The 23,477-nt window shown below is 56.4% G+C and overlaps 2 protein-coding genes across 3 annotated transcripts in view; both read right to left on the bottom strand.

Moving 5' to 3' along the window:
• The window catches only part of LIPE (lipase E, hormone sensitive type), a 29,383-nt gene extending 21,600 nt beyond the window's left edge, over positions 1-7,783 (bottom strand). The window contains exons 1-5 of the mRNA XM_058823105.1: positions 7,701-7,783; positions 3,210-3,624; positions 1,183-1,730; positions 743-1,079; positions 611-694 (exon numbers count right to left, since the gene is read on the bottom strand). Coding sequence (XP_058679088.1) covers positions 611-694; positions 743-1,079; positions 1,183-1,730; positions 3,210-3,624; positions 7,701-7,783 — 1,467 coding nt within the window. The remainder of the gene's footprint in view (positions 1-610; positions 695-742; positions 1,080-1,182; positions 1,731-3,209; positions 3,625-7,700) is intronic.
• A 701-nt stretch (positions 7,784-8,484) lies between these two features.
• PSMC4 (proteasome 26S subunit, ATPase 4) lies at positions 8,485-23,060 on the bottom strand. 2 transcript variants are annotated; one of them, XM_058823145.1, is made up of 11 exons: positions 23,017-23,060; positions 21,173-21,271; positions 19,719-19,905; positions 18,123-18,269; positions 16,823-16,932; positions 14,733-14,826; positions 13,084-13,251; positions 11,988-12,064; positions 10,895-11,063; positions 10,152-10,207; positions 8,485-8,676 (listed from the first exon to the last, which is right to left on the bottom strand). In XM_058823145.1, exons 1-11 carry the CDS (start codon positions 23,050-23,052, stop codon positions 8,563-8,565), a joined length of 1,257 nt encoding a protein of 418 aa, XP_058679128.1. In that variant the 5' UTR covers positions 23,053-23,060; the 3' UTR covers positions 8,485-8,562. The 2 variants fall into 2 exon arrangements, with proteins under 2 accessions (XP_058679128.1, XP_058679129.1); XM_058823146.1 differs by lacking the exons at positions 19,719-19,905; positions 21,173-21,271; positions 23,017-23,060 and adding an exon at positions 19,415-19,488.
• Between the last annotated feature and the right edge of the window lie 417 nt (positions 23,061-23,477).

The raw sequence follows: 23,477 nt of genomic DNA, 5'->3' as shown, positions 1-23,477 counted from the left end.
TTGGGCATCGTGGGCAATGGAGACCAACCAAGTCAAGATCAACCAACCAATGGTCAACTCAACCCATGGTCAACACCAAACCAACTAAACCAAGACCAATGGTCAACAAAGACCAACCAAGCCAAGAGCAACCAACCAATGCTCAATGGAGTCAAGAACGACCAACCAATGGTCAACCAAGAAAAGAGCAACCAACCAATGAAGACCAACCAAAGCATGACCAACCAACCCAACGATCCCAAACCTTCCGAGAACTTCCCGAAACTCCACAAAACCTCCAAAAACTCCAAAAAACACCCGAGAAGAACCCGAGAAAAGTTGACGTTCCTCACCTGGAAGCCCAAGCACCTCCCGTAGAAGCAGCCGTTGGGCATCGTGGGCAATGGAGCCAAGAGCGACCAACCAATGGCCAATGAAGGTCAACCAATGACCATCAATGGGCAATGAAGGTCAACCAAGCCAAGAGCAACCAACCAATGGAGACCAACCAAACCAAGACCAACCAACCCAACCATCCCAAACCTTCCGAGAACCTCCCGAAACTCCATAAAACCTCCAAAGAACCCAAAAAAACCCCAAAAAACCCCAAAGTTCCTCCAAGGTTCCTCACCTGGAAGCCCAAGCACCTCCCGTAGAAGCAGCCGTTGTGCATCGTGCTGAACTCCCGCAGCACCACCTCGCTGATCCCTTCCTCCTCCTCCTCCTCCTCCTCCTCCTCCTCACCCTCCTGGTCCCTCCTGACCTTCTGGCCGTCGGGGAACAGGCGCCCGTCCCGGGACACCTCGGCCATCCTGACGGCCAGCACGGCCAGGGCCCGCAGCTGCGCCAGCGCCGCGGCCACGGCCTCCAGCTCGGCGGCGCTGGCGCCGGCGCGGAAGAAGAGGCTGCGGCGCCGCGCGGCCACGAGGCGGCAGCGCTCCACGGCGCGCTCCAGGCACAGCCGCGCCACCTCCGCCAGGCTCCGGTAGCCGTTGCCCGGCGTCGACGCGTCCAGGTCGAAGCTCGGGGCGATCTGGGCCAGGCGGGACAGGGCGGGGCCCAGGTGGCGGCCGTGGTGCAGGAGGGAGGAGAAGGCGGCGGCGAGGCGGCGGCAGGGGGCGGAAACCGGGGCGGGAACGGGGGCGGGAACGGCAACGCCGGGAATGGAGGAGATGGAGGAAACGGCGCCGGAAATGGCGGAACCGGAAACGCCGGGAATGGAGGAGATGGAGGAAACGGCGGAACCGGAAACGGAACCGGAAACGCCGGGAATGGAGGAAACGGCGCCGGAAATGGCGGAACCGGAAACGCCGGGAATGGAGGAAACGGCGGAACCGGAAACGGAACCGGAAGCGCCGGGAATGGAGGAAATGGCGGAACCGGAAACGCCGGGAGTGGAGGAAATGGCGGAACCGGAGACACCGGAAATGGCGGAACCGGAAATGCCGGGAGTTGAGGAAATGGCGGAAACGGCACCGGAAATGGCGGAACCGGAAGCGCCGGGAATGGAGGAAATGGCGGAACCGGAAACGCCGGGAGTGGAGGAAATGGCGGAACCGGAGACACCGGAAATGGCGGAACCGGAAATGCCGGGAGTTGAGGAAATGGCGGAAACGGCACCGGAAATGGCGGAACCGGAAGCGCCGGGAATGGAGGAAATGGCGGAACCGGAAACGTCGGGAATGGAGGAACCGGAAACGCCGGGAATGGAGGAAACGGCGGAACCGGAAATGGAACCGGAAACGCCGGGACTGGCAGGGAGGGAACCGGAAGTGGCGGAATTGGGGTCTGGGGGACTTTGGGGCTGTTTGGGGCTGGCGGGGGGAGGGGAGAAGAAGTTGAGGTTGTCCCTGGCCAAGAGCTGGAGGGACTGGAGGAGGTCCATGGTCGGGGATGGGGTTACTGGTTTGTACTGGTTTGTACTGGGAGGGCACTGGGAGGGGCTAAAAGGGGATTTGGGGGGGACTGGTTTGTACTGGTTTGTACTGGGAGGGCACTGGGAGGGGGTTTGGGGTTACTGGGATGGACTGGGAGGGGTTAAAGAGGGAATTGGGGTTACTGGTTCGTACTGGGAGGGACTGGGAGGGGATTGGGAGGGACTGGGAGGGGGTTTGGGGTTACTGGTTTATACTGGTTTGTACTGGGATGGACTGGGATGGAGTGGTTTGTACTGGGAGGGACTGGGAGGGAACTGGGAGGGGTTAAAGAGGGAATTGGGGTTACTGGTTTATACTGGGAGGGCACTGGGATATACTGGGAGCAAACTGGGAGGGACTGGGATGGACTGGGATATACTGGGAGGGGGTTTGGGGTTACTGGTTTATACTGGTTTGTACTGGGAGGGACTGGGATAAACTGGGAGGGACTGGGAGGGGTTAAAGAGGGAATTGGGGTTACTGGTTTGTACTGGGAGGGCACTGGGAGGGGGTTTGGGGTTACTGGGAGGGACTGGGATGGACTGGGAAAGGGTTAAAGGGGGATTTGGGGGTTACTGGTTTGTACTGGTTTGTACTGGGAGGGACTGGGAGGGACTGGGAAGAGGTTTGATGTTACTGGTTTGTACTGGGATAAACTGGGAGGGACTGGGAGAGGAACAGGAGGGAACTGGGAGGGGGTTTGGGGTTACTGGGATGGACTGGGAGGGACTGGGATAAACTGGGAGGGAACTGGGAGGAGTTAAAGAGGGAATTGGGGTTACTGGTTTATACTGGGAGCGACTGGGAGGGACTGGTTTATACTGGGAGGGACTGGGATATACTGGGACAAACTGGGAGGGACTGGGAGGGGATTGGGGGGAACTGGGAGGGAGTTTGGGGTTACTGGTTTGTACTGGGATGGACTGGGATGGACCGGGAAGGGTTAAAAGGGGGTTTGGGGGTTACTGGTTTGTACTGGTTTATACTGGGAGGGACTGGGAGGGGTTAAAAGGGGGTTTGGGGGTTACTGGTTTATACTGGTTTGTACTGGGAGGGGGTTCGGGGTTACTGGGAGGGGATTGGGATAAACTGGGAGGGTCCTGGGGGGTCCCGGAAGGTCCAAACTGGTCCAAACTGGTCCAAACTGGGATCCACTGGGAGGGTCCCCGGAGGTCACTGGAGGTCACCGGGCTGAACTGGTCCAAACTGGGATGAACTGGGAGGGTCCTGGAAGGTCCAAACTGGTCCAAACTGGTCCTGGGGAGGTTCCAAACTGGTTCAAGCTGGTCCAAACTGGTTCAAACTGGTCCAAACTGGTCCGAACTGGTCCGAACTGGTCCAAACTGGTTCAAACTGGTCCGAACTGGTCCAAACTGGTTCAAACTGGTCCTGGGGAGGTTCCAAACTGGTTGGAACTGGTCCGAACTGGTCCTGGGGGGGTCCTGGAAGGTCCAAACTGGTCCTGGAGAGGTTCCAAACTGGTCCAAACTGGTCCAAACTGGTCCGAACTGGTCCGAACTGGTTCAAACTGGTCCGGGGGGGGTTCCAAACTGGGATGAACTGGTCCTGGAAGGTCCAAACTGGTCCAAACTGGTCCTGGGGGGGTCCTGGAAGGTCCTGGAAGGTCCAAACTGGTTCAAACTGGTTTAAACTGGTCCTGGGAGGTCCTGTAAGGTCCAAACTGATCCTGGAGAGGTTCCAAACTGGGATGAACTGGTCCAAACTGGTCCTGGGGGGTTTCAAACCGGTCCAAACTGGTTGGAACTGGTCCGAACTGGTTCAAACTGGTCCTGGCGGGGTTCCAAACTGGTCCAAACTGGTCCTGGAAGGTCCAAACTGGTTCAAACTGGTCCTGGGTGGGTCCTGGGGGGTTCCAAACTGGTCCAAACTGGTTTAAACTGGTCCTGAGGGGTCCTGGAAGGTCCAAACTGGTCCTGGAGAGGTTCCAAACTGGGATGAACTGTTCCAAACTGGTCCAAACTGGTCCAAACTGGTCCTGGGGGGTTCCAAACTGGGATGAACTGGTCCTGGAAGGTCCAAACTGGTCCAAACTGGTCCAAACTGGTCCAAACTGGTCCTGGGGGGGGTCCTGGAAGGTCCAAACTGGTCCAAACTGGTCCAAACTGGTCCTGGGGGGTTCCAAACTGGGATGAACTGGTCCTGGAAGGTCCAAACTGGTCCAAACTGGTCGGGACTGGGAGCTCCGGGTCCCTCCGGGTCCCTCCGGTCCCGAGCGGGGGGTGGGGGAGGGGCGGGGGGAGGGGCGTGGCCTGGGGCCCCTCCCCCACCCTGGGGAACAGCCCGGGGGGGGGGGGGGGGGGAGGGAACTCAAAATGTGCCAAAAACGTTTTCAAAAGCCCCCAAAAAATCACAAAAAAACTCCAAATTCACCCCAAAAATCCCGAAAAATCCTCCAGATATTCGTCCCGAATTCACCCCAAAATATCCCCCCCCAAAAAATCACAAAATCTCCCCAAAATCCCCCCCAAAAACCCCCCAAAACATCCCCCAAAAATCCCCTCGAAAATCCCCTAAAAATCCCCCAAAATCCCCTAAAAATCCCCCCAAAAATCCCCCCAAAATTCTCAAAAAAAATCCCCAAATCCCCCATTAAAATTCCCCCAAAAATCCCCGAAAAATCCCCCCAAAATTCTCAAAAAATCCCCCAAAAATTCTCAAAAAAATCCCAAAATCCCCCATTAAAATTCCCCAAAAATCCCCCAAAAATTCTCAAAAAAATCCCAAAATCCCCCCAAAAATCCACCAAAAATCCCCTCGAAAATCCCCTAAAAATCCCCCAAAATCCCCTAAAAATCCCCCCAAAAATCCCCCCAAAATTCTCAAAAAAAAATCCCAAAATCCCCCATTAAAATTCCCCCAAAAAATCCCCCCAAAATCCCCTCAAAAATCCCCCAAAAATTCTCAAAGAATCCCAAAATCCCCCATTAAAATCCCGCCAAAAAATCCCCCAAAAATCCCCTCAAAAATCCCCCCAAAATCCCCCCAAAAATTCTCCAAAAAATCCCAAAATCCCCCATTAAAATCCCCCCCAAAATCCCCTAAAAAATCCCCCAAAATCCCCTAAAAATTCCCAAAAATTCCCCCAAAAATTCTCAAAAAATCCCCCCAAAAAATCCCCCAAAAATCCCCTAAAAATCCCCCAAAGTCCCCTAAAAATCCCCCCAAAATTGCCCCCAAAATTCTCCAAAAAATCCCAAAATCCCCCCAAAAAATCCCCCAAAAATCCCCTGAAAATCCCCCGAAATCCTCTAAAAATCCCCAAAAAATTCTCAAAAAATCCCAAAATCCCCCATTAAAATTCCCCAAAAATCCCCCAAAAATTCTCAAAAAAATCCCAAAATCCCCCCAAAAATCCACCAAAAATCCCCTAAAAATTCCCCCAAAAATTCTCAAAAATTCCCTCCAAAAATCCCCCAAAAATTCTCAAAAAAATCCCAAAATCCCCTAAAAATTCCCAAAAATTCTCAAAAAATCCCCCCAAAAACCCCCCCCAAAAATCCCCTAAAAATCCCCCCAAAAATTCTCCAAAAAATCCCAAAATCCCCCCAAAAAGTCCCCCAAAAATTAAAAAAAAAACCAAAAAATCCCAACCCCCCCCCCCCCCCCCCAATTCCCCTCCCCCCCCCCCATTTTTTCGGGGCTGGGTGGGGGAGGGGCCGGGGGTGGGGGAGGGGCCGGGGGTGGGGGAGGGGTTTGGGCCCAGTTTGGGATTTTTGGGGTCCCGGGGCAGCGAAAGTTGGGAAAGAGGCAAAAATAAAAAAAAAATTGGCGGGAAATTGGGGGCAGAGGGGAGGGGGGAGGGGCGGGGGTGGGGGAGGGGCGGGGGGGGCAAAGGGAACCGCGACGGGGGGGGAGGGGAGGGGAGGGGAGGGGGGGGAGGGGAAATTTGGGGGCTTTTGGGGGCAGCTTTGGGGATTTTTGAGGGAATTTTTGGGGATTTTTGGGGGAATTTTTGGGGATTTTTGGGGGAATTTTTGGGGATTTTTTTGGGGTTTTTGGGGGGGTTTAGGGGATTTTTGAGGGAATTTTTGGGGATTTTTGGGGGGGTTTAGGGGATTTTTGAGGGAATTTTTGGGGATTTTTTGGGGGTTTTTGGGGATTTTTGGGGGAATTTTTGGGGATTTTTGTGGGAATTTTTGGGGATTTTTGAGGGAATTTTTGGGGATTTTTGGGGGAATTTTTGGGGATTTTTTTGGGGTTTTTGGGGATTTTTGAGGGAATTTTTGGGGATTTTTGAGGGAATTTTTGGGGATTTTTTTGGGGTTTAGGGGATTTTTGAGGGAATTTTTGGGGATTTTTTGGGGTTTTTGGGGATTTTTGAGGGAATTTTTGGGGATTTTTTTGGGGTTTTTGGGGATTTTTGAGGGAACTTTTGGGGATTTTTGAGGGAATTTTTGGGGATTTTTTGGGGGGTTTTTGGGGATTTTTGAGGGAATTTTTGGGGATTTTTTTGGGGTTTTTGGGGATTTTTGAGGGAATTTTTGGGGGGGTTTAGGGGATTTTTGAGGGAATTTTTGGGGATTTTTGAGGGAATTTTTGGGGATTTTTGGGGGAATTTTTGGGGATTTTTGGGGGAATTTTTGGGGATTTTTTTGGGGTTTAGGGGATTTTTGAGGGAATTTTTGGGGATTTTTGAGGGAATTTTTGGGGATTTTTTGGGGGGGTTTAGGGGATTTTTGAGGGAATTTTTGGGGATTTTTGAGGGAATTTTTGGGGATTTTTTGGGGGGTTTAGGGGATTTTTGAGGGAATTTTTGGCTTTATTTTTTTTTGGAGTTTTGGGGGGGATTTTGAGGGGGGTTTGGGGGATTTTTTGAGGGTTTGTTTGGGGATTTTTGGGGGAAATTTTTTGGGATTTTTGGGGGTTTTTTGGGGATTTTTGAGGGAATTTTTTGGGATTTTTTTGTGTTTTGGGGGGATTTTTTCGGGGGGGCATTTTTTGGGGGATTTTTTGGGATTTTTTGGGAATTTTTTTGAGTTTTGGGGGGGGATTTTGAGGGGGTTTTGGGAGAATTTTTGGGGGATTTTTTTAGATTTTTGGGGGGAATTTTTGGGGATTTTTTGGGGTTTTTTGGGGGGGAATTTTTGGGGATTTTTTTGTGTTTTGGGGGAATTTTTCGGGGGGATTTTTTAGGGGGATTTTTGGGGATTTTTTGGCTTTTTTTTTTTTGGAGTTTTGGGGGAGGATTTTGAGGGGGGGTTGGAGGATTTTTTGAGGGATTTTTTGTTTTTTTGGGGGGAATTTTTTGGGATTTTTTTTGGGTTTTATGGGGATTTGTGGGGGGGATTTTTGGGAATTTGGGGGATTTTTGAGGGAGATTTTGGGGAATTCAGGGAATTTCAGAAAATCTTCCCTCCCTTTTCTCCATTTTTCCCTTCTGACCTCATTTCCCCCCAATTTTGTAACTTTTTGTTCCATTTCTTATCATTTTATAACTTTCCCTCACTTTTTATCAATTTTAATTCAATTTTTTGCCACTTTTAAATAATTTCTTCTCATTTCCCTCCAGATTTGGCCAAATTTGAGTCAATTTTCCTCGATTTTAATCAATTTTAATCAACTTTAATCAATTTTTATCAATTTTGGGTCGATTTTAGTCAATTTTGGGTCGATTTTGATCAAATTTTCGCCAATTTTCGGGGAATTTTTTCCTTTTCCGCCCCCTCCGCCTTCTCTCCCCCTCCCCTCCCCCCCCCCGACCCCTTTCCCCCTCCCCCACCCCAATTTTGGGGCCCCTCCCCCCCAAATTTTGGGCCCCCCCCCCCCCCCCCCCGGCGCTCCCACCTGTGGCTCCCCCGCCCCGCCACTTCCGCACACGTGACCCAGGAGCGACCAATCAGCGCTCTCCTCCGCAAGTGTGACTCCATTCGACCAATCAGCACGCAGGGATTCCCGGTTCACGTGATAGGAATAGACCAATCAGATGAGGGACTCGCTGGCGCGTCGCCATGGCAACGCGGCCTGCAAGGCTTCAAAATCGAGGCTGAAAATGTCGCCAAAATGTCCCAAAAATGACAAAAAACGCCTCAAAAGTCCCCGAAATTTCCCCGAACTGACCCAAAACTGCTCCTAAGTCCCAAAAATCGCCGCGAACCGCTGAAAAATCGCCTAAAAATGCCCCAAAATGCTGCAAAATGACCCAAAATGGACCAAAATGGTGGCAGACGACCCCAAATGTCCCCAAGCTGTTGCCAGAGATGGTCTGCGGTTTCCTGGTGTCCCCAGGGGTGTCTCAGTGTCCCCATGGTGTCCCCATGTCACCAAAGTGTCCCCAAATCCATCCCCAGGTCGTCCCCATGTCCCCAGCTCAGTCCCTGTGTCCCCAAAGTGTCCCCAGGTCCCTCCTGGTGTCCCCAAAGTGTCCCCATGTCCATCCCAGTCTCCCCAAAGTGTCCCCGAGGCCATCCCAGTGTCCCCAAGCGTGTCCCAGTGTCCCCAGAGTGTCCCCAAAGTGTCCCCAAGGCCATCTCCAGGAGATGTCCCCAGGTCCCTCACGGTGTCCCCAAAAAGGCTCCAAGGCTCTCGCTCCGGTCTCAGCTTTATTTGAACGTCCCCAGGGGTGTCTCCAGGTGTCCCCAGGTGTCTCCAGGTGTCCCCAGGGTGTCCCCAGGGTGTCCCCGAGGTGTCCCCAGGTGTCCCCGAGGTGTCACTTGTAGAACTCGTGCTCCTGCTCGTCCTTCTTGATGACGGTTTTGTACGCCTTCTCAAAGTCCTTGGCCAGCACGATGTAGCGGTTCTCGCGCACGGCCAGCATGCCGCCCTGGGGACAATGTCACCTCAGTGTCACCTGTGTCACCTGGGACACCTCAGCGTCACCTGTGTGTCACCCGTGTGTCACCTGTGTCACCTGTGCCACCCACAGCCACCCCTGTGCCAGCACCGTGTAGCGGTTCTCACGCACGGCCAGCACGGCACCCTGGGGACAGTGTCACCTCAGCGTCACCTGTGTCACCCGTGTCACCTGTGTGTCACCCACAGCCACCCCTGTGCCACCTGCACTGAGCCACAGCCACCCCTGTGCCACCTGTGCCACCCACAGCCACCCCTGTGCCAGCACCATGTAGCGGTTCTCGCGCACGGCCAGCGCGGCACCCTGGGGACAATGTCACCTGTGTGTCACCTCAGTGTCACCTGGGACACCTCAGCGTCACCTGTGTGTCACCCGTGTGTCACCCGTGTGTCACCTGTGCCACCCACAGCCACCCCTGTGCCAGCACCGTGTACCTGTTCTCACGCACGGCCAGCACGGCACCCTGGGGACAGGGACACCTGAGTGTCACCTCAGTGTCACCTGAGTGTCACCTGGGACACCTCAGCATCACCTGCACCGAGTTACAGCCACCCCTGTGTCACCTGCACTGAGCCACAGCCACCCCTGTGCCACCTGTGCCACCCACAGCCACCCCTGTGCCAGCACCGTGTACCTGTTCTCGTGCACGGCCAGCGTGCCACCCTGGGGACAGCGTCACCTGTGTGTCACCTCAGTGTCACCTGGGACACCTGAGTGTCACCTGTGTCACCTGTGTCACCTGTGCCACCCACAGCCACCCCTGTGCCAGCACCATGTAGCGGTTCTCACGCACGGCCAGCGTGCCGCCCTGGGGACAGTGTCACCTCAGCGTCACCTGTGTCACCTGAGTGTCACCTGTGCCACCCACAGCCACCCCTGTGCCACCTGCACTGAGCCACAGCCACCCCTGTGCCACCTGTGCCACCCACAGCCACCCCTGTGCCAGCACCGTGTACCTGTTCTCACGCACGGCCAGCGTGCCGCCCTGGGGACAGGGACACCTCGGTGTCACCTGTGTGTCACCTGTGTCACCTGGGACACCTGCACCGAGCCGCAGCCACACCTGTGCCACCTCTGCTCAGCCACCTGTGCCACCCAGCCACAGGTGTCACACTCGTGCCCGGGTGTCCCCGGGTGTCCCCAGTCTCCCCTTCCACCTGTCGCAGGTGTCTCTCAGCTGTACCAGCTGTGCCCAGGTGTGCCCAGGCGTATCCCAGGTGCGCCCAGGTGTGCTCAGCTGTGCCCAGGTGCCCCCAGGTGTGCCCAGGTGTGTGCCCAGGTGTGTCTTTTGGTATTCCCAGGTGTGCCCAGGTGTGCTCAGCTGTGCCCAGCTGTGCCCAGGTGTGTGCCCAGGTGTGTCTGTGGATATTCCCAGGTGTGTGCCCAGGTGTGTGCCCAGGTGTGTCTGTGGATATTCCCAGGTGTGTGCCCAGGTGTGCCCTCACCTCCTGGCAGATGGAGTTGATGTCGGCCCCCGAGATCTTGTCCGGCCGCGCCACGTCTGGGTCAGGGGTCAAGGAAACGGCCCAGGTGTGCCCAGGTGTGTGCAGAGCATGTCCAGGTGTGCCCAGGTGTGCCCAGGTGTGTGCAGAGCATGTCCAGGTGTGCCCAGGTGTGTGCAGAGCATGTCCAGGTGTGCCCAGGTGTGCCCAGGTGTGTCCAGAGCATGTCCAGGTGTGCCCAGGTGTGCCCAGGTGTGTCCAGAGCATGTCCAGGTGTGCCCAGGTGTGCCCAGGTGTGCGGATACAATCCTCCAGGTCCACCTCCTCGGACAGGTGAGTGCCCAGGTGTGCCCAGGTGTGCCCAGGTGTGTTTCTAACCCCCCAGGTGTGCCAGGTGTGCCCAGGTGTGCCCAGGTGTGCGGATACAATCCTCCAGGTCCACCTCCTCGGACAGGTGAGTGCCCAGGTGTGCCCAGGTGTATTCCCATCCCCCCCAGGTGTGTGCCCAGGTGTCCCCAGGTGTGCCCAGGTGTGCGGATACAATCCTCCAGGTGCCCCCAGGTGTGTTTCTAACCCCCAGGTGTGCCAGGTGTGCCCAGGTGTGCCAGGTGTGCGGATACAATCCTCCAGGTCCACCTCCTCGGACAGGTGAGTGCCCAGGTGTGCCCAGGTGTGTTTCTAACCCCCCAGGTGTGTGCCCAGGTGCCCCCAGGTGTGCCCAGGTGTGTGCCCAGGTGTGCGGATACAATCCTCCAGGTCCACCTCCTCGGACAGGTTCATCTTGCCGGTGATGGTGGAGAAGATGAGGCGCTTCTGCCGCCGGTCGGGCAGCGGGAACTCGATCTTGCGGTCCAGGCGGCCGGGCCGGAGCAGCGCCGGGTCCAGCGTGTCCGCGCGGTTGGTGGCCATGATCACCTGCGGACAGGTGAGGGGTCAGGACACCTGAGATCTCCAAAACCCCACAGAACCTCATAAGAATCCACACAGACTCCATAAAACCTCATAAACCCCCATAGGTCCTGACCCAGGTGTCCTCATGGTTGGTGGCCATGATCACCTGCGGACAGGTGAGGGGTCAGGACACCTGAGATCTCCAAACCCCCACAGAACCTCATAAGAATCCACACAGACTCCATAAAACCTCACAAAACCCTAAAAAACCCCCATAGTTCATGGTCCAGGTGTTCTCATGGTTGGTGGCCATGATCTCCTGCGGACAAGTGAGGGGTCAGGACACCTGAGATCTCCAAAACCCCACAGAACCTCATAAGAATCCACACAGACTCCATAAAACCTCGCAAAACCCTAAAAAACCCCCATAGTTCATGGTCCAGGTGTGCCCATGGTTGGTGGCCATGATCTCCTGCGGACAGGTGACATGTGAGGACACCTGAGATCTCCAAAACCCCATAAAATCCCATAAAAATCCACACAGACTCCATAAAACCTCACAAAACCCTGAAATTGCTGGTCCAGGTGTGCCCATGGTTGGTGGCCATGATCTCCTGCGGACAGGTGAAGGGTGAGGACACCTGAGATCTCCAAAACCCCATAAAAATCCATAAAAACTCCATAAAACCTCATAAAACCCCATAAAACCCCCACAGTTCATGCTCCAGGTGTCCTCATGATTGGTGGCCATGATCTCCTGCGGACAGGTGACACGTGAGGACATCTGAGATCCTCAAAACCTCATAGGACCTCATAAAGATCCACACAGACTCCATAAAACCTCGTAAAACCCCAAAATTCTGGATCCAGGTGTCTCCAGGTTGGTGGCCGCGGTCACCTGGAGATACCTGAGGACACCTGGGGCCACCTGAGGACACCTGGTCCCACCTTGACGTTGACGTTCTGGTCGAAGCCGTCCATCTGGTTCAGGAGCTCCAGGAGGATCCGCTGGACCTCGCGGTCGGCTTGGGGAGAAAAACGGAGATTTTGGGACCTCTGGGTTGCAGGGACCACCCAAAACCCCCAAAACTCCACCCAAAATCCAAAATTCCCTCCAGGTGACCCCAAAATTTCGTCCAGGTGTTCCTGAGGTTCTCCAGAAGGTTCCTCACCCCCAAATTCCACCCAAAATCCAAAATTCCCTCCAGGTGACCCCAAAATTTCATCCAGGTGACCCCAAATTCCACCCAGGTGTCCCCAGACCCCACCTTGGTCTCCATCCTGAAGTTCTCCAGAAGGTTCCTCACCCCCAGAATCCCTCAAAACCCCACCCAGGACCTCCCAGCCCCCACCCCATGGAGTCCCCTGGCCAGGCCGGAGGTCCAGATCCTGAAACCCCACCTTGAGGTTGTCCTGACCCTCACCCAGAAGGTCTCCAGAAGGTTCCTCAAGCCCAAATCCCACCAAAATCCCTCAAAATCCCACCCAGGACCTCCCAAACTCCACCCCAATGGAGACCCCTCCCCAATCTGAGGGTCTGAGGTCTTCAAGCCCCACCTTGAGGTTCTCCTGACCTTCACCCAGAAGTTCTCCAGAACGTTCCTCACCCCCAGAATTCCTCAAAACCCCACCCAGGACCTCCCAGCCCCGACCCCATGGGGACCCCTGGCCAGGTTGGAGGTCCAGGTCCTCAAACCCCACCTTGATGTTCTCCTGACCCTCATCCAGAAGTTCTCCAGAAGGTTCCTCACCCAAAGACCCACCAAAACCCACCCAAACCCACCCAAACTCCACCCAGGACCACCAGGGGTCCACCCAGGACCTCCCAGCCCCCACCCCATGGAGACCCCTCTCCAATCTGAGGGTCTGAGGTCTTCAAGCCCCACCTTGAGGTTCTCCTGACCCTCACTCAGAAGCTCTCCAGAAGGTTCCTCACCCCAAAGACCCACCTAAACCCACCTAAACCCACCCAAACCCCACCCAGGACCACCAGGGGTCCACCCAGGACCTCCCAGCCCCAGCCCACGGAGGTGCAGGTCCTCACCGCCGGTCTGGGCGTCGAAGCGCTTGGTGGCGATGGCGTCGATCTCGTCGATGAAGATGATGGCCGGCGCGTTCTCCTTGGCCAGGCGGAAGACGTCGCGCACCATGCGCGGGCCCTCGCCCAGGTACTTCTGCACGAACTCCGAGCCCACCACGCGGATGAAGGCCGCTGGAGAGGACACCACCAGAAAGCCAAAGTTGGGCACGTCCAGAGTCACAAAAATGCCACCGGGAATCCACGGAGACCACCAGGAACCCATGGAGACCACCAGAAACCCCATGGAGACCACCAGGAATCCAAAACACCTCCAGAAACACCATGGAGACCACCAGGAACCCAAAACACCTCCAGAAACACCATGGAGACCACCAGGAACCCATGGAGACCACCAGGAACCCAAAACATCTCCAGAAACACCATGGAGACCACCAGAAACCCCATGGAGACCACCAGGAATCCAAAACACCTCCAGAAACACCATGGAGACCACCAGGAACCCAAAACACCTCCAGAAACACCATGGAGACCACCAGGAACCCATGGAGACCACCAGGAACCCAAAACATCTCCAGAAACACCATGGAGACCACCAGAAACCCCATGGAGACCACCAGGAATCCAAAACACCTCCAGAAACACCATGGAGACCACCAGGAACCCAAAACACCTCCAGAAACACCATGGAGACCACCAGGAACCCAAAACACCTCCAGAAACACCATGGAGACCACCAGGAACCCATGGAGACCACCAGGAACCCAAAACATCTCCAGAAACACCATGGAGACCACCAGGAACCCATGGAGACCACCAGGAACCCAAAACATCTCCAGAAACACCATGGAGACCACCAGAAACCCCATGGAGACCACCAGGAATCCAAAACACCTCCAGAAACACCATGGAGACCACCAGGAACCCAAAACACCTCCAGAAACACCATGGAGACCACCAGGAACCCATGGAGACCACCAGGAACCCAAAACATCTCCAGAAACACCATGGAGACCACCAGGAACCCATGGAGACCACCAGGAACCCAAAACATCTCCAGAAACACCATGGAGACCACCAGGAACCCAAAACACCTCTAGAAAGCCCATGGAGACCACCAGGAACCCATGGAGACCACCAGGAACCCAGAACATCTCCAGAAATCCCATGGAGACCACCAGGAACCCGAAACATCTTCAGAAATCTCAAAAACCCCACCAGGAATCCATGGAGACCACCAGGAATCCAAAACACCTCCAGGAACCCCAGGGAGACCACCAGGAACCCAAAACATCTCCAGAAATCTCAAAAATCCCACCGGGAACCCATGGAGATCATCAAGAACCCAAAAAACATCTCCAGAAACCCCACGGAGACCACCAGGAATCCATGGAGACCACCAAGAACCCATGGAAGCCACCAGGAACCCAACACATCTCCAGAAACCCAGGTGACCCCAAATCCTACCCCAGACGTTCCTGAGCTTCATCCTGAAGTTCTCCAGGAGGTTCCTCACTCCCAAGAACCTCCTCAAACCCCACCCAGATGTCCCCAGACCCCTCTCAGATGTCTCCAAACTTCTCGAGATGGCCCCAAACCCCACCCAGGACCTCTCAGACGTCCCCAAAGGCCTCTCAGATGTCCCCAGCACTCACCGGTGGTGTGGTGGGCCACCGCCTTGGCCAGCATGGTCTTCCCGCAGCCGGGGGGGCCGTACATGAGCACCCCCCGCGGGGGGTCAATGCCGATCTGCAGGGAGAGGACACCGCGGTCACCACAGCCGGGACCTCGAGTGACCTGGAGCTCCTCAAGGGCACCTGAGGGTCCTCAAGGTGCTTTGGAGCTCCTCAAGGTCACCTGGAGATCACCTGAGGGTCCTCAAGGTGCCCTGGAGCTCCTCAAGGTGACCTGAGGGTCCTCAAGGTGCCCTGGAGCTCCTCAAGGTCACCCAGAGCTCCTCAAGGTCACCTGGAGATCACCTGAGGGTCCTCAAGGTGACCTGGAGATGACCTGGAGGTCCCCAAGTTGCCCTGGAGCTCCTCGAGGTCACCTGGAGATCACCTGAGGGTCTCCAAGGTGACCTGAAGGTCCTCAAGGTGCCCTGGAGCTCCTCAAGGTCACCTGGAGATCACCTGAGGGTCCTCAAGGTGACCCGGAGCTCCTAAAGGTCACCCGGAGCTCCTCAAAGTGACCTGAGGGTCCTCAAGGTGACCTGAAGATCTTCAAGGTGACCTGGAGCTCCTCAAGGTGACCTGGAGATCACCTGAGGGTCCTCAAGGTGACCCGGAGCTCCTCAAGGTCACCTGAGGCTCCTCAAGGTCACCTGGAGCTCCTCAAGGTCACCTGGAGATCACCTGAGGGTCCTCAAGGTGCCCTGGAGCTCCTCAAGGTCACCTGAGGCTCCTCAAGGTGCCCTGGAGCTCCTCAAGGTCACCCAGAGCTCCTCAAGGTCACCTGGAGATCACCTGAGGGTCCTCAAGGTGACCTGGAGATGACCTGGAGCTCCTCAAGGTGCCCTGGAGCTCCTCAAGGTCACCTGGAGATCACCTGAGGGTCCTCAAGGTACCCTGGAGGTCCTCAAGGTGACCTGGAGGTGACCTGAGATCCTCAAAGTGACCTGGAGATCACCTGAAGGTCCTCAAGGTGACCTGAGGTCCCCAAGGGGCCCTGGAGCTCCTCAAGGTGCCCTGAAGGTCCTCAAGGTGACCTGAGGGGCCTCAAGGTGACCGGGAGATCACCTGAGGTTCCTCAAGGTGATCTGAAGGCCCTCAAGGTCACCTGAAGATGACCTGGAGATCACCATGATGACCTGGAGCTCCCCAAGGTGACCTGGAGATCATCTGAGAGTCCTCAAAGTGACCTGGAGCTCCTCAAGGTGACCTTCAGGTCCTCAAGGTGACCTGGAGCTCCTCAAGGTGCCCTGGAGATCACCTGAGGGTTCCCAAGGTCACCTGAGGAGCCCCCAGGCCACCTGGAGATGACCTGGACATCACCTGAGACCATCTGGAGATCACCTGAGGGTCTCCAAGGTCACCTGGAGGTCACCTGAAGATCCTCAAGGTCACCTGGAGATCACCTGAGGGTCTCCAAGGTCACCTGGAGCTCCTCAAGGTGCCCTGGAGGTGACCTGAGGGTCCTCGAGGTGCCCTGGAGCTCCTCCAGGTGTCCTGGACATCACCTGAGGGTCTCCGAGGTGACCTGGAGGTGACCTGAGATCCTAAAGGTGCCCTGGAGGTCACCTGAAGGTCTCCAAAGTGCCCTGGAGATCACTTGAGGATCCTCAAGGTCACCTGGAGATGATCTGGAGGTCCCCAGGAGGTCCCCAGAAGGTCCAGAAGGTCCCCAGGACACCCCAGAAGGTCTCAGAAGGTCCCCAGGAGACCCCAGAAGGTCCAGGAGGCCCCAGAAGATCCCAGAAGGTCCCCAGAAGGTCCAGGAGGTCTCCAGGAGACCCCAGAAGGTCCCAGAAGGTCCCCAGGAGGTCCCCAGAACACCCCAGAAGGTCCAGGAGGTCCCCAGGACGCCCCAGAAGGTCCCAGAAGGTCCCCAGGACACCCCAGAAGGTCCCAGGAGGTCCCCAGAAGGTCCCCAGGAGGTCCAGGAGGTCTCCAGGAGACCCCAGAAGGTCCCAGAAGGTCCCCAGAAGGTCCCCAGGACACCCCAGAAGGTCCAGGAGGTCCCCAGGACACCCCAGAAGGTCCCAGGAGGTCCCCAGAAGGTCCCCAGGAGGTCCAGGAGGTCCCACCTGTTTGTAGAGCTCGAAGTGGGTCAGCGGCAGCTCCACGGCCTCGCGCACCTCCTGCTTCTGGATGTCCATGCCACCGATGTCGGCGTAGACCACGTCCGGCTTCTGGTCTGGGGGGACAGGGGACAACCGGGATGGACTGGGACCAACTGGGATGGTCTGGGGCCACCAAGAACTTCTGCAAGGTCAACCGGAGACACCAAGGGGTGACCAAGGAGTGACCAAGAGGTGACCAAGGAGTGACCACCACGTCCGGCTTCTGGTCTGGGGGGACAGGGGACAACCGGGATGGACTGGGGACAACTGGGACAAACTGGGGTCACCAAGAACTTCTGCAAGGTCAACCGGAGACACCAAGAGATGACCAAGGAGTGACCAAGGAGTGACCAAGGAGTGACCAAGGGGTGACCACCACGTCCGGCCTCTGGTCTGGGGGGACAGGGGACAACTGGGACCAGTTTGGGTCAACTGGGATGGACTGGGATGCTCTGGGGTCACCAAGAACTTCTCCAAGGTCAACCGGAGACACCAAGAGGTGACCAAGGAGTGACCAAGAGGTGACCAAGGAGTGACCACCACGTCCGGCTTCTGGTCTGGGGGGACACAGGGGACAACTCGGACCAAACTGGGACAAACTGGGACAAACTGGGATGGTCTGGGGCCACCAAGAACTTCTCCAAGGTCAACTGGAGACACCAAGGGGTGACCAAGGAGTGACCAAGGAGTGACCACCACGTCCGGCCTCTGGTCTGGGGGGCAACTGGGATGGACTGGGACAAACTGGGATGGACTGGAAACAAGCCCAGGTGTGCCCAGGTGTGCCCGGGTGACCTCAAGATGGTTCCACTGAACATCTCATGAACTTCAGGTGACCCCAAACCCCATTTTTCCACCCCAAACCCCCAGCTTTTCCCCCCAAACCGACGTTTTACGGAGCCCAGGTGTGCCCAGGTGTGCCCGGGTGTGCCCAGGTGAAACCTGACGCTCTCAAGATGGTTCCTCAGAACATCTCATGAACTTCAGGTGACCCCAAACCCCATTTTTCCACCCCAAACCCCCAGCTTTTCCCCCCAAAACGACGTTTTACGGAGCCCAGGTGTGCCCAGGTGTGCCCAGGTGTGCCCGGGTGTGCCCAGGTGAAACCTCAAGCTCTCAAGATGGTTCCTCAGAACATCTCATGAACTTCAGGTGACCCCAAACCCCATTTTTCCACCCCAAACCCCCAGCTTTTCCCCCCAAACCGACGTTTTACGGAGCCCAGGTGTGCCCAGGTGTGCCCGGGTGTGCCCGGGTGCCCCACCTGAGGTGAGCATCATGATGCTGCTGTCGGCCTCGGGCGGCAGGACGTCCACCAGGGCGTTGCTGTGCTTGTGCAGCGCCACCGAGGCGTTGGGCTTGAGCAGCTCGCGGTCGATGGTGCTCAGGATGCGCACGTAGTAGTTGGAACCTGCGGGGACACACCTGGAGCTCACCTGGGGCTCACCTGGAGCTCACCAGGAGCTCACCAGAAAATCACCTGGGGATCACCTGGAGATCACCTGGACCTCACCAGAACATCGATCACCAGGAGATTGATCACCAGGAGCTCACCAGGAGATCACCAGAAGATTGATCACCTGGAGATCACCTGAAGACCACCAGGAGATCACCTGGAGCTCACCAGGAGATCACCTGGAGATCACTAGGACATCGATCACCAGGAGATCACCAGGAGCTCACCTGGAGATCACCTGGAGATCACTAGGAGATCGATTACCAGGAGATCACCAGGAGCTCATCTGGAGATCACCTGGAGACCACCAGGAGAACACCTGGAGATCACCAGAAGATTGATCACCTGGAGATCACCTGAAGACCACCAGGAGATCACCTGGGGATCACCTGGAGATCACCAGGACATCGATCACCAGGAGATCACTTGGAGCTCATCTGGAGCTCACCTGGACATCACCTGGACCTCACCAGGACATCGATCACCAGGAGATCGATCACCAGGAGATGATCACCTGGAGATCACCACGGTCTGCTCCACCCTCTGTGGTGGCCAACGGGGACCTTCCCCACCCATCCCAGGTATCTCAGGTGTGTCCCCAGCTGTGCCCAGGTGTGGCCTCAGGTGTGTCCCTCACCTGTGGTGGTCCCCGCAACGACCACGGTCAGCTCCACCCTCTGTGGTGGCCAATGGGGACCTTCTCAAGCCACGTCCCCACCTGCCCCAGGTATCTCTTACCCATCCCAGGTGCGCCCAGGTGTGCCCAGGTGTGGCCAGGTGTGTGCCCAGGTGTGTCTCACCTGTGGTGGAGCCCACAGTGACCACAGTCTGGCCCATGTCCACCAGTGACCAACCGGACACTCCAAACCCATTCCAGGTATCTCTTACCCATCCCAGGTGCGCCCAGGTGTGCCCAGGTGTGCCCAGGTGTGCCCAGGTGTGTCACTCACCTGTGGTGGAGCCCACCATGGCCGTGTTCTGGTCCATGTCCACCAGTGACCAATGGGACACTCCAAACCCATTCCAGGTATCTCCCACCCGCCCCAGGTGTCTCTAACTGTGCCCAGGTGTGTGCCCAGGTGTGCCCAGGTGCGTCTCACCTGTGGTGGAGCCCACGATGGCCGTGTTCTGGTCCACGGCCTCCAGGAACTGCCCCATGACCAGCGGGACATGGCCCCACCCACCCCAGGTGTATTTACCTGTGCCCAGGTGTATGGAGCTGTGCCCAGGTGTGCCCAGGTGTGTCACTCACCTGTGGTGGAGCCCACGATGGCCGTGTTCTGGTCCATGTCCACCAGTGACCAATGGGACACTCCAAACACATTCCAGGTATCTCCCACCCGCCCCAGGTGTGCCCAGGTGTGCCCAGGTGTGCCCAGGTGTGTGCCCAGGTGTGTCACTCACCTGTGGTGGAGCCCACGATGGCCGTGTTCTGGTCCACGGCCTCCAGGAACTGCCCGATGACCAGCGGGATGCTCTGGATGCGCTTCACCTCCTCCTGCGCGTGCAGGAACTCCTTCTTGAGGTTGCGCTGCTCGTCCTTGATGTACTCCTCCTGCACCTCCAGGAACTCCAGCTCCTGCTGCAGCTTCTACAGGTGAGAAACACACCTGAGATACACCTGAGATACACCTGAGCCAGCTGGGATACACCTGAGTTATGTGAGACACACCCGGGATACACCTGAGTTACACCTGAGTTACACCTGGGGCAGGGCCCAGCTCCTCCTGCACCTCCAGGAACTCCAGCTCCTGCTGCAGCTTCTACAGGTGAGACAGGTGAGATACACCTGAGACACTCCTGAGTTACACCTGAGTTACACCTGGGGCAGGGCCCAGCTCCTCCTGCACCTCCAGGAACTCCAGCTCCTGCTGCAGCTTCTACAGGTGAGAAACACACCTGAGTTACACCTGAGATACACCTGAGTTACACCTGAGTTACACCTGGGATACAGCTAAAACACCTGGGATACACCTGAGTTACACCTGGGGCAGGGGCTGAGCTCCTCCTGCACCTCCAGGAACTCCAGCTCCTGCTGCAGCTTCTGCACGTGAGAAACACACCTGAGATACACCTGAGATACACCTGAGCCAGCTGGGATACACCTGAGTTATGTGAGACACACCCGGGATACACCTGGGATACACCTGGGGCAGGGCCCAGCTCCTCCTGCACCTCCAGGAACTCCAGCTCCTGCTGCAGCTTCTAAAGGTGAGACAGGTGAGATACACCTGAGATACACCTGAGATACACCTGAGCCAGCTGGGATACACCTGAGATACACCTGAGTTACACCTGAGTTACACCTGGGGCAGGGCCCAGCTCCTCCTGCACCTCCAGGAACTCCAGCTCCTGCTGCAGCTTCTACACGTGGGACACAGGTGAGACGCACCTGAGATACACCTGAGATACACCTGAGATACACCTGGGATACACCTGGGATACACCGGGAGCAGAGGACACTGTCACACGGGTGTGTCACTCACCTTGTACCTGCTGTACAGGTCCTCCAGGTCCTGTAACCCCTCACACCTGTCCCAGGTGTGTCCCAGGTGTGTCCCAGGTGTGTCCCAGGTGTGTCTCTCACCTTGTACCTGCTGTACAGGTCCTGTAACCCCTCACACCTGTCCCAGGTGTGTCACACCTGTCCAGGTGTGTCCCAGGTGTGTCCCAGGTGTGTCACTCACCTTGTACCTGCTGTACAGGTCCTGTAACCCCTCACACCTGTCACACACGTGTGTCACATGTCCCCAGGTGTGTCCCAGGTGTGTCTCTCACCTTGTACCTGCTGTACAGGTCCCGTAACCCCTCACACCTGTCCCCAGGTGTGTCACACAGGTGTGCACACCTGTTCTCACCTTGTACCTGCTGTACAGGTCCTCCAGGTCCTCGGGCTCGGGCACCAGGAAGGAGAGGCCGGGCAGGGGCCGGGGGGCGGCCGAGGCCGGGACATCGTCCTGGACAGGTGAGATATGGACAGGTGAGATAAGGACAGGTGGGACAGGTGAGATATGGACAGGTGAGATATGGACAGGTGAGATAAGGACAAGTGAGATAAGGACAGGTGAGATATGGACAGGTGAGATCAGACAGGTGAGATGGGACAGGTGAGATATGGACAGGTGAGATAAGGACAGGTGAGATATGGACAGGTGAGATCAGACAGGTGAGATAAGGACAGGTGAAATATGGACAGGTGAGATAAGGACAGGTGGGACAGGTGAGATATGGACAGGTGAGACACAGACAGGTGAGATGGGACAGGTGAGATAAGGACAGGTGAGATAAGGACAGGTGAGATATGGACAGGTGAGACACGGACAGGTGGGACAGGTGAGATATGGACAGGTGGGACAGGCGAGATAAGGACAGGTGAGATGGGACAGGTGAGATATGGACAGGTGAGATAAGGACAGGTGAGATACGGACAGGTGGGACAGGTGAGACACGGACAGGTGGGACAGGTGAGATACGGACAGGTGGGACAGGTGAGATAAGGACAGGTGAGATGGGACAGGTGAGATAAGGACAGGTGAGATAAGGACAGGTGAGATGGGACAGGTGAGATGGGACAGGTGAGACATGGACAGGTGAGATATAGACAGGTGAGATGGGACAGGTGAGATGGGACAGGTGAGATGGGACAGGTGAGATGGGACAGGTGAGATAAGGACAGGTGAGACATGGACAGGTGAGATATGGACAGGTGAGACACGGACAGGTGGCACAGGTGAGATATGGACAGGTGACACAGGTGAGATAAGGACAGGTGGCACAGGTGAGACACGGCCAGGTGGCACAGGTGTGGGAAAAAATCCCCAAATTTCGGGGCATTTCGGGTAAAAATTACCAAACTTTTGGCGAAATGTGGGGGAGAAATTCACAAATTTTGAGGAAAAAGTCCCAAATTTTGGGGTCCCTAGGAAGAAATTCCCAAATTTTGGGGGGCCCGGGGGAAAATTCCCAAATTTAGGGGGATTCTGGGTGAGAATTGCCAAATTTTGGAGGGAAAACTCCCAAATTTTGGGGGAATCTTGGGGGGAAAAAAATCCCAAATTTTGGGGGAAATCTGGGGTGAGAATTCCCAAATTTTAAGGTCCCGGGGAGGATATTCCAAAATTTTGGGGAAATGTGGGTGGAAAATCCCAAATTCTGGGGGGAAATTCCCAAATTTTGGGGTTCTGGGGCGGAGAATTCCCAAATATCGGGGTCCCTTGGGGGATTTTTGGGAGATCCTGGGGGAAAATTCCCGAAATTTTGGGGGGAAAAACCCCAAATTTCGGGGGTCCATGAGGGGATTTTGGGCGAGAATTCCCAAATTTCGGGGGGGAAAACTCCCAAATTTTGGGGGAAAAATTCCCAAATTTCGGGGGGGGAAAACTCCCAAATTTTGGGGGAAAAATTCCCAAATTTCGGGGTTTCCTGAGGCGTTTTCGGGGCGTCCCGGGGCTCCCCCCCCCTCAAGTGGTATCACCCGAAGAGGGGGCGTGGCCAAGCCTGGAAGTGGGCGGGGCCCAACAAAGCGGGGACCGCTCAAACGCCCCCTGCGGCCCCTCCCCCCCCCTCCCGCGCGCCGATTTTTGGGGTTTTTGGGTTTTTTTGGGCGCTCCCCCGCCCGCCCCTCCCCCCCCCCGAGGTTTTGGGGTCCCCTCGAGGTTTTGGGGACCCCCCCGGGCCCCTCCCCCCCCCGTGCCCCCCTCACCTGCGGCTTCTCCCCGAGCAGCCCCAGCTCCTCCATCGTGACGGGGCGCTGCGGAAGTGACGTCAGCGCGCCGGCGCCTGCGCGACGGAGGGCGGGGGCGAGGGCGGGCGGCGGAGCGGTGACGTCAGGGAGTGAGTCCGCGCATGCGCGGATGGGGCTGGAGCTGTCGGTGCCTCCCAGTTCAATCCCAGTTCATCCCAGTTCATCCCAGTTCATCCCAGTTCATCCCAGTTCGTCCCAGTCACTCCCAGTTCATCCCAGTTCAATCCCAGTTCAATCCCAGTTCATCCCAGTTCGTCCCAGTTCGTCCCAGTCACTCCCAGTTCATCCCAGTTCAATCCCAGTTCGTCCCAGTCACTCCCAGTTCATCCCAGTTCATCCCAGTTCGTCCCAGTCACTCCCAGTTCGTCCCAGTTCGTCCCAGTCACTCCCAGTCCCCCCCAGTGCCTCCCAGTTCAATC

This window comes from Ammospiza caudacuta, chromosome 38 (assembly GCF_027887145.1).
Source record: "Ammospiza caudacuta isolate bAmmCau1 chromosome 38, bAmmCau1.pri, whole genome shotgun sequence".
In the NCBI taxonomy this organism is placed as follows: domain Eukaryota; kingdom Metazoa; phylum Chordata; class Aves; order Passeriformes; family Passerellidae; genus Ammospiza; species Ammospiza caudacuta.
Note: the sequence above shows the minus strand (reverse complement) of the source record. Positions and strands in the feature narration are given on the sequence as shown.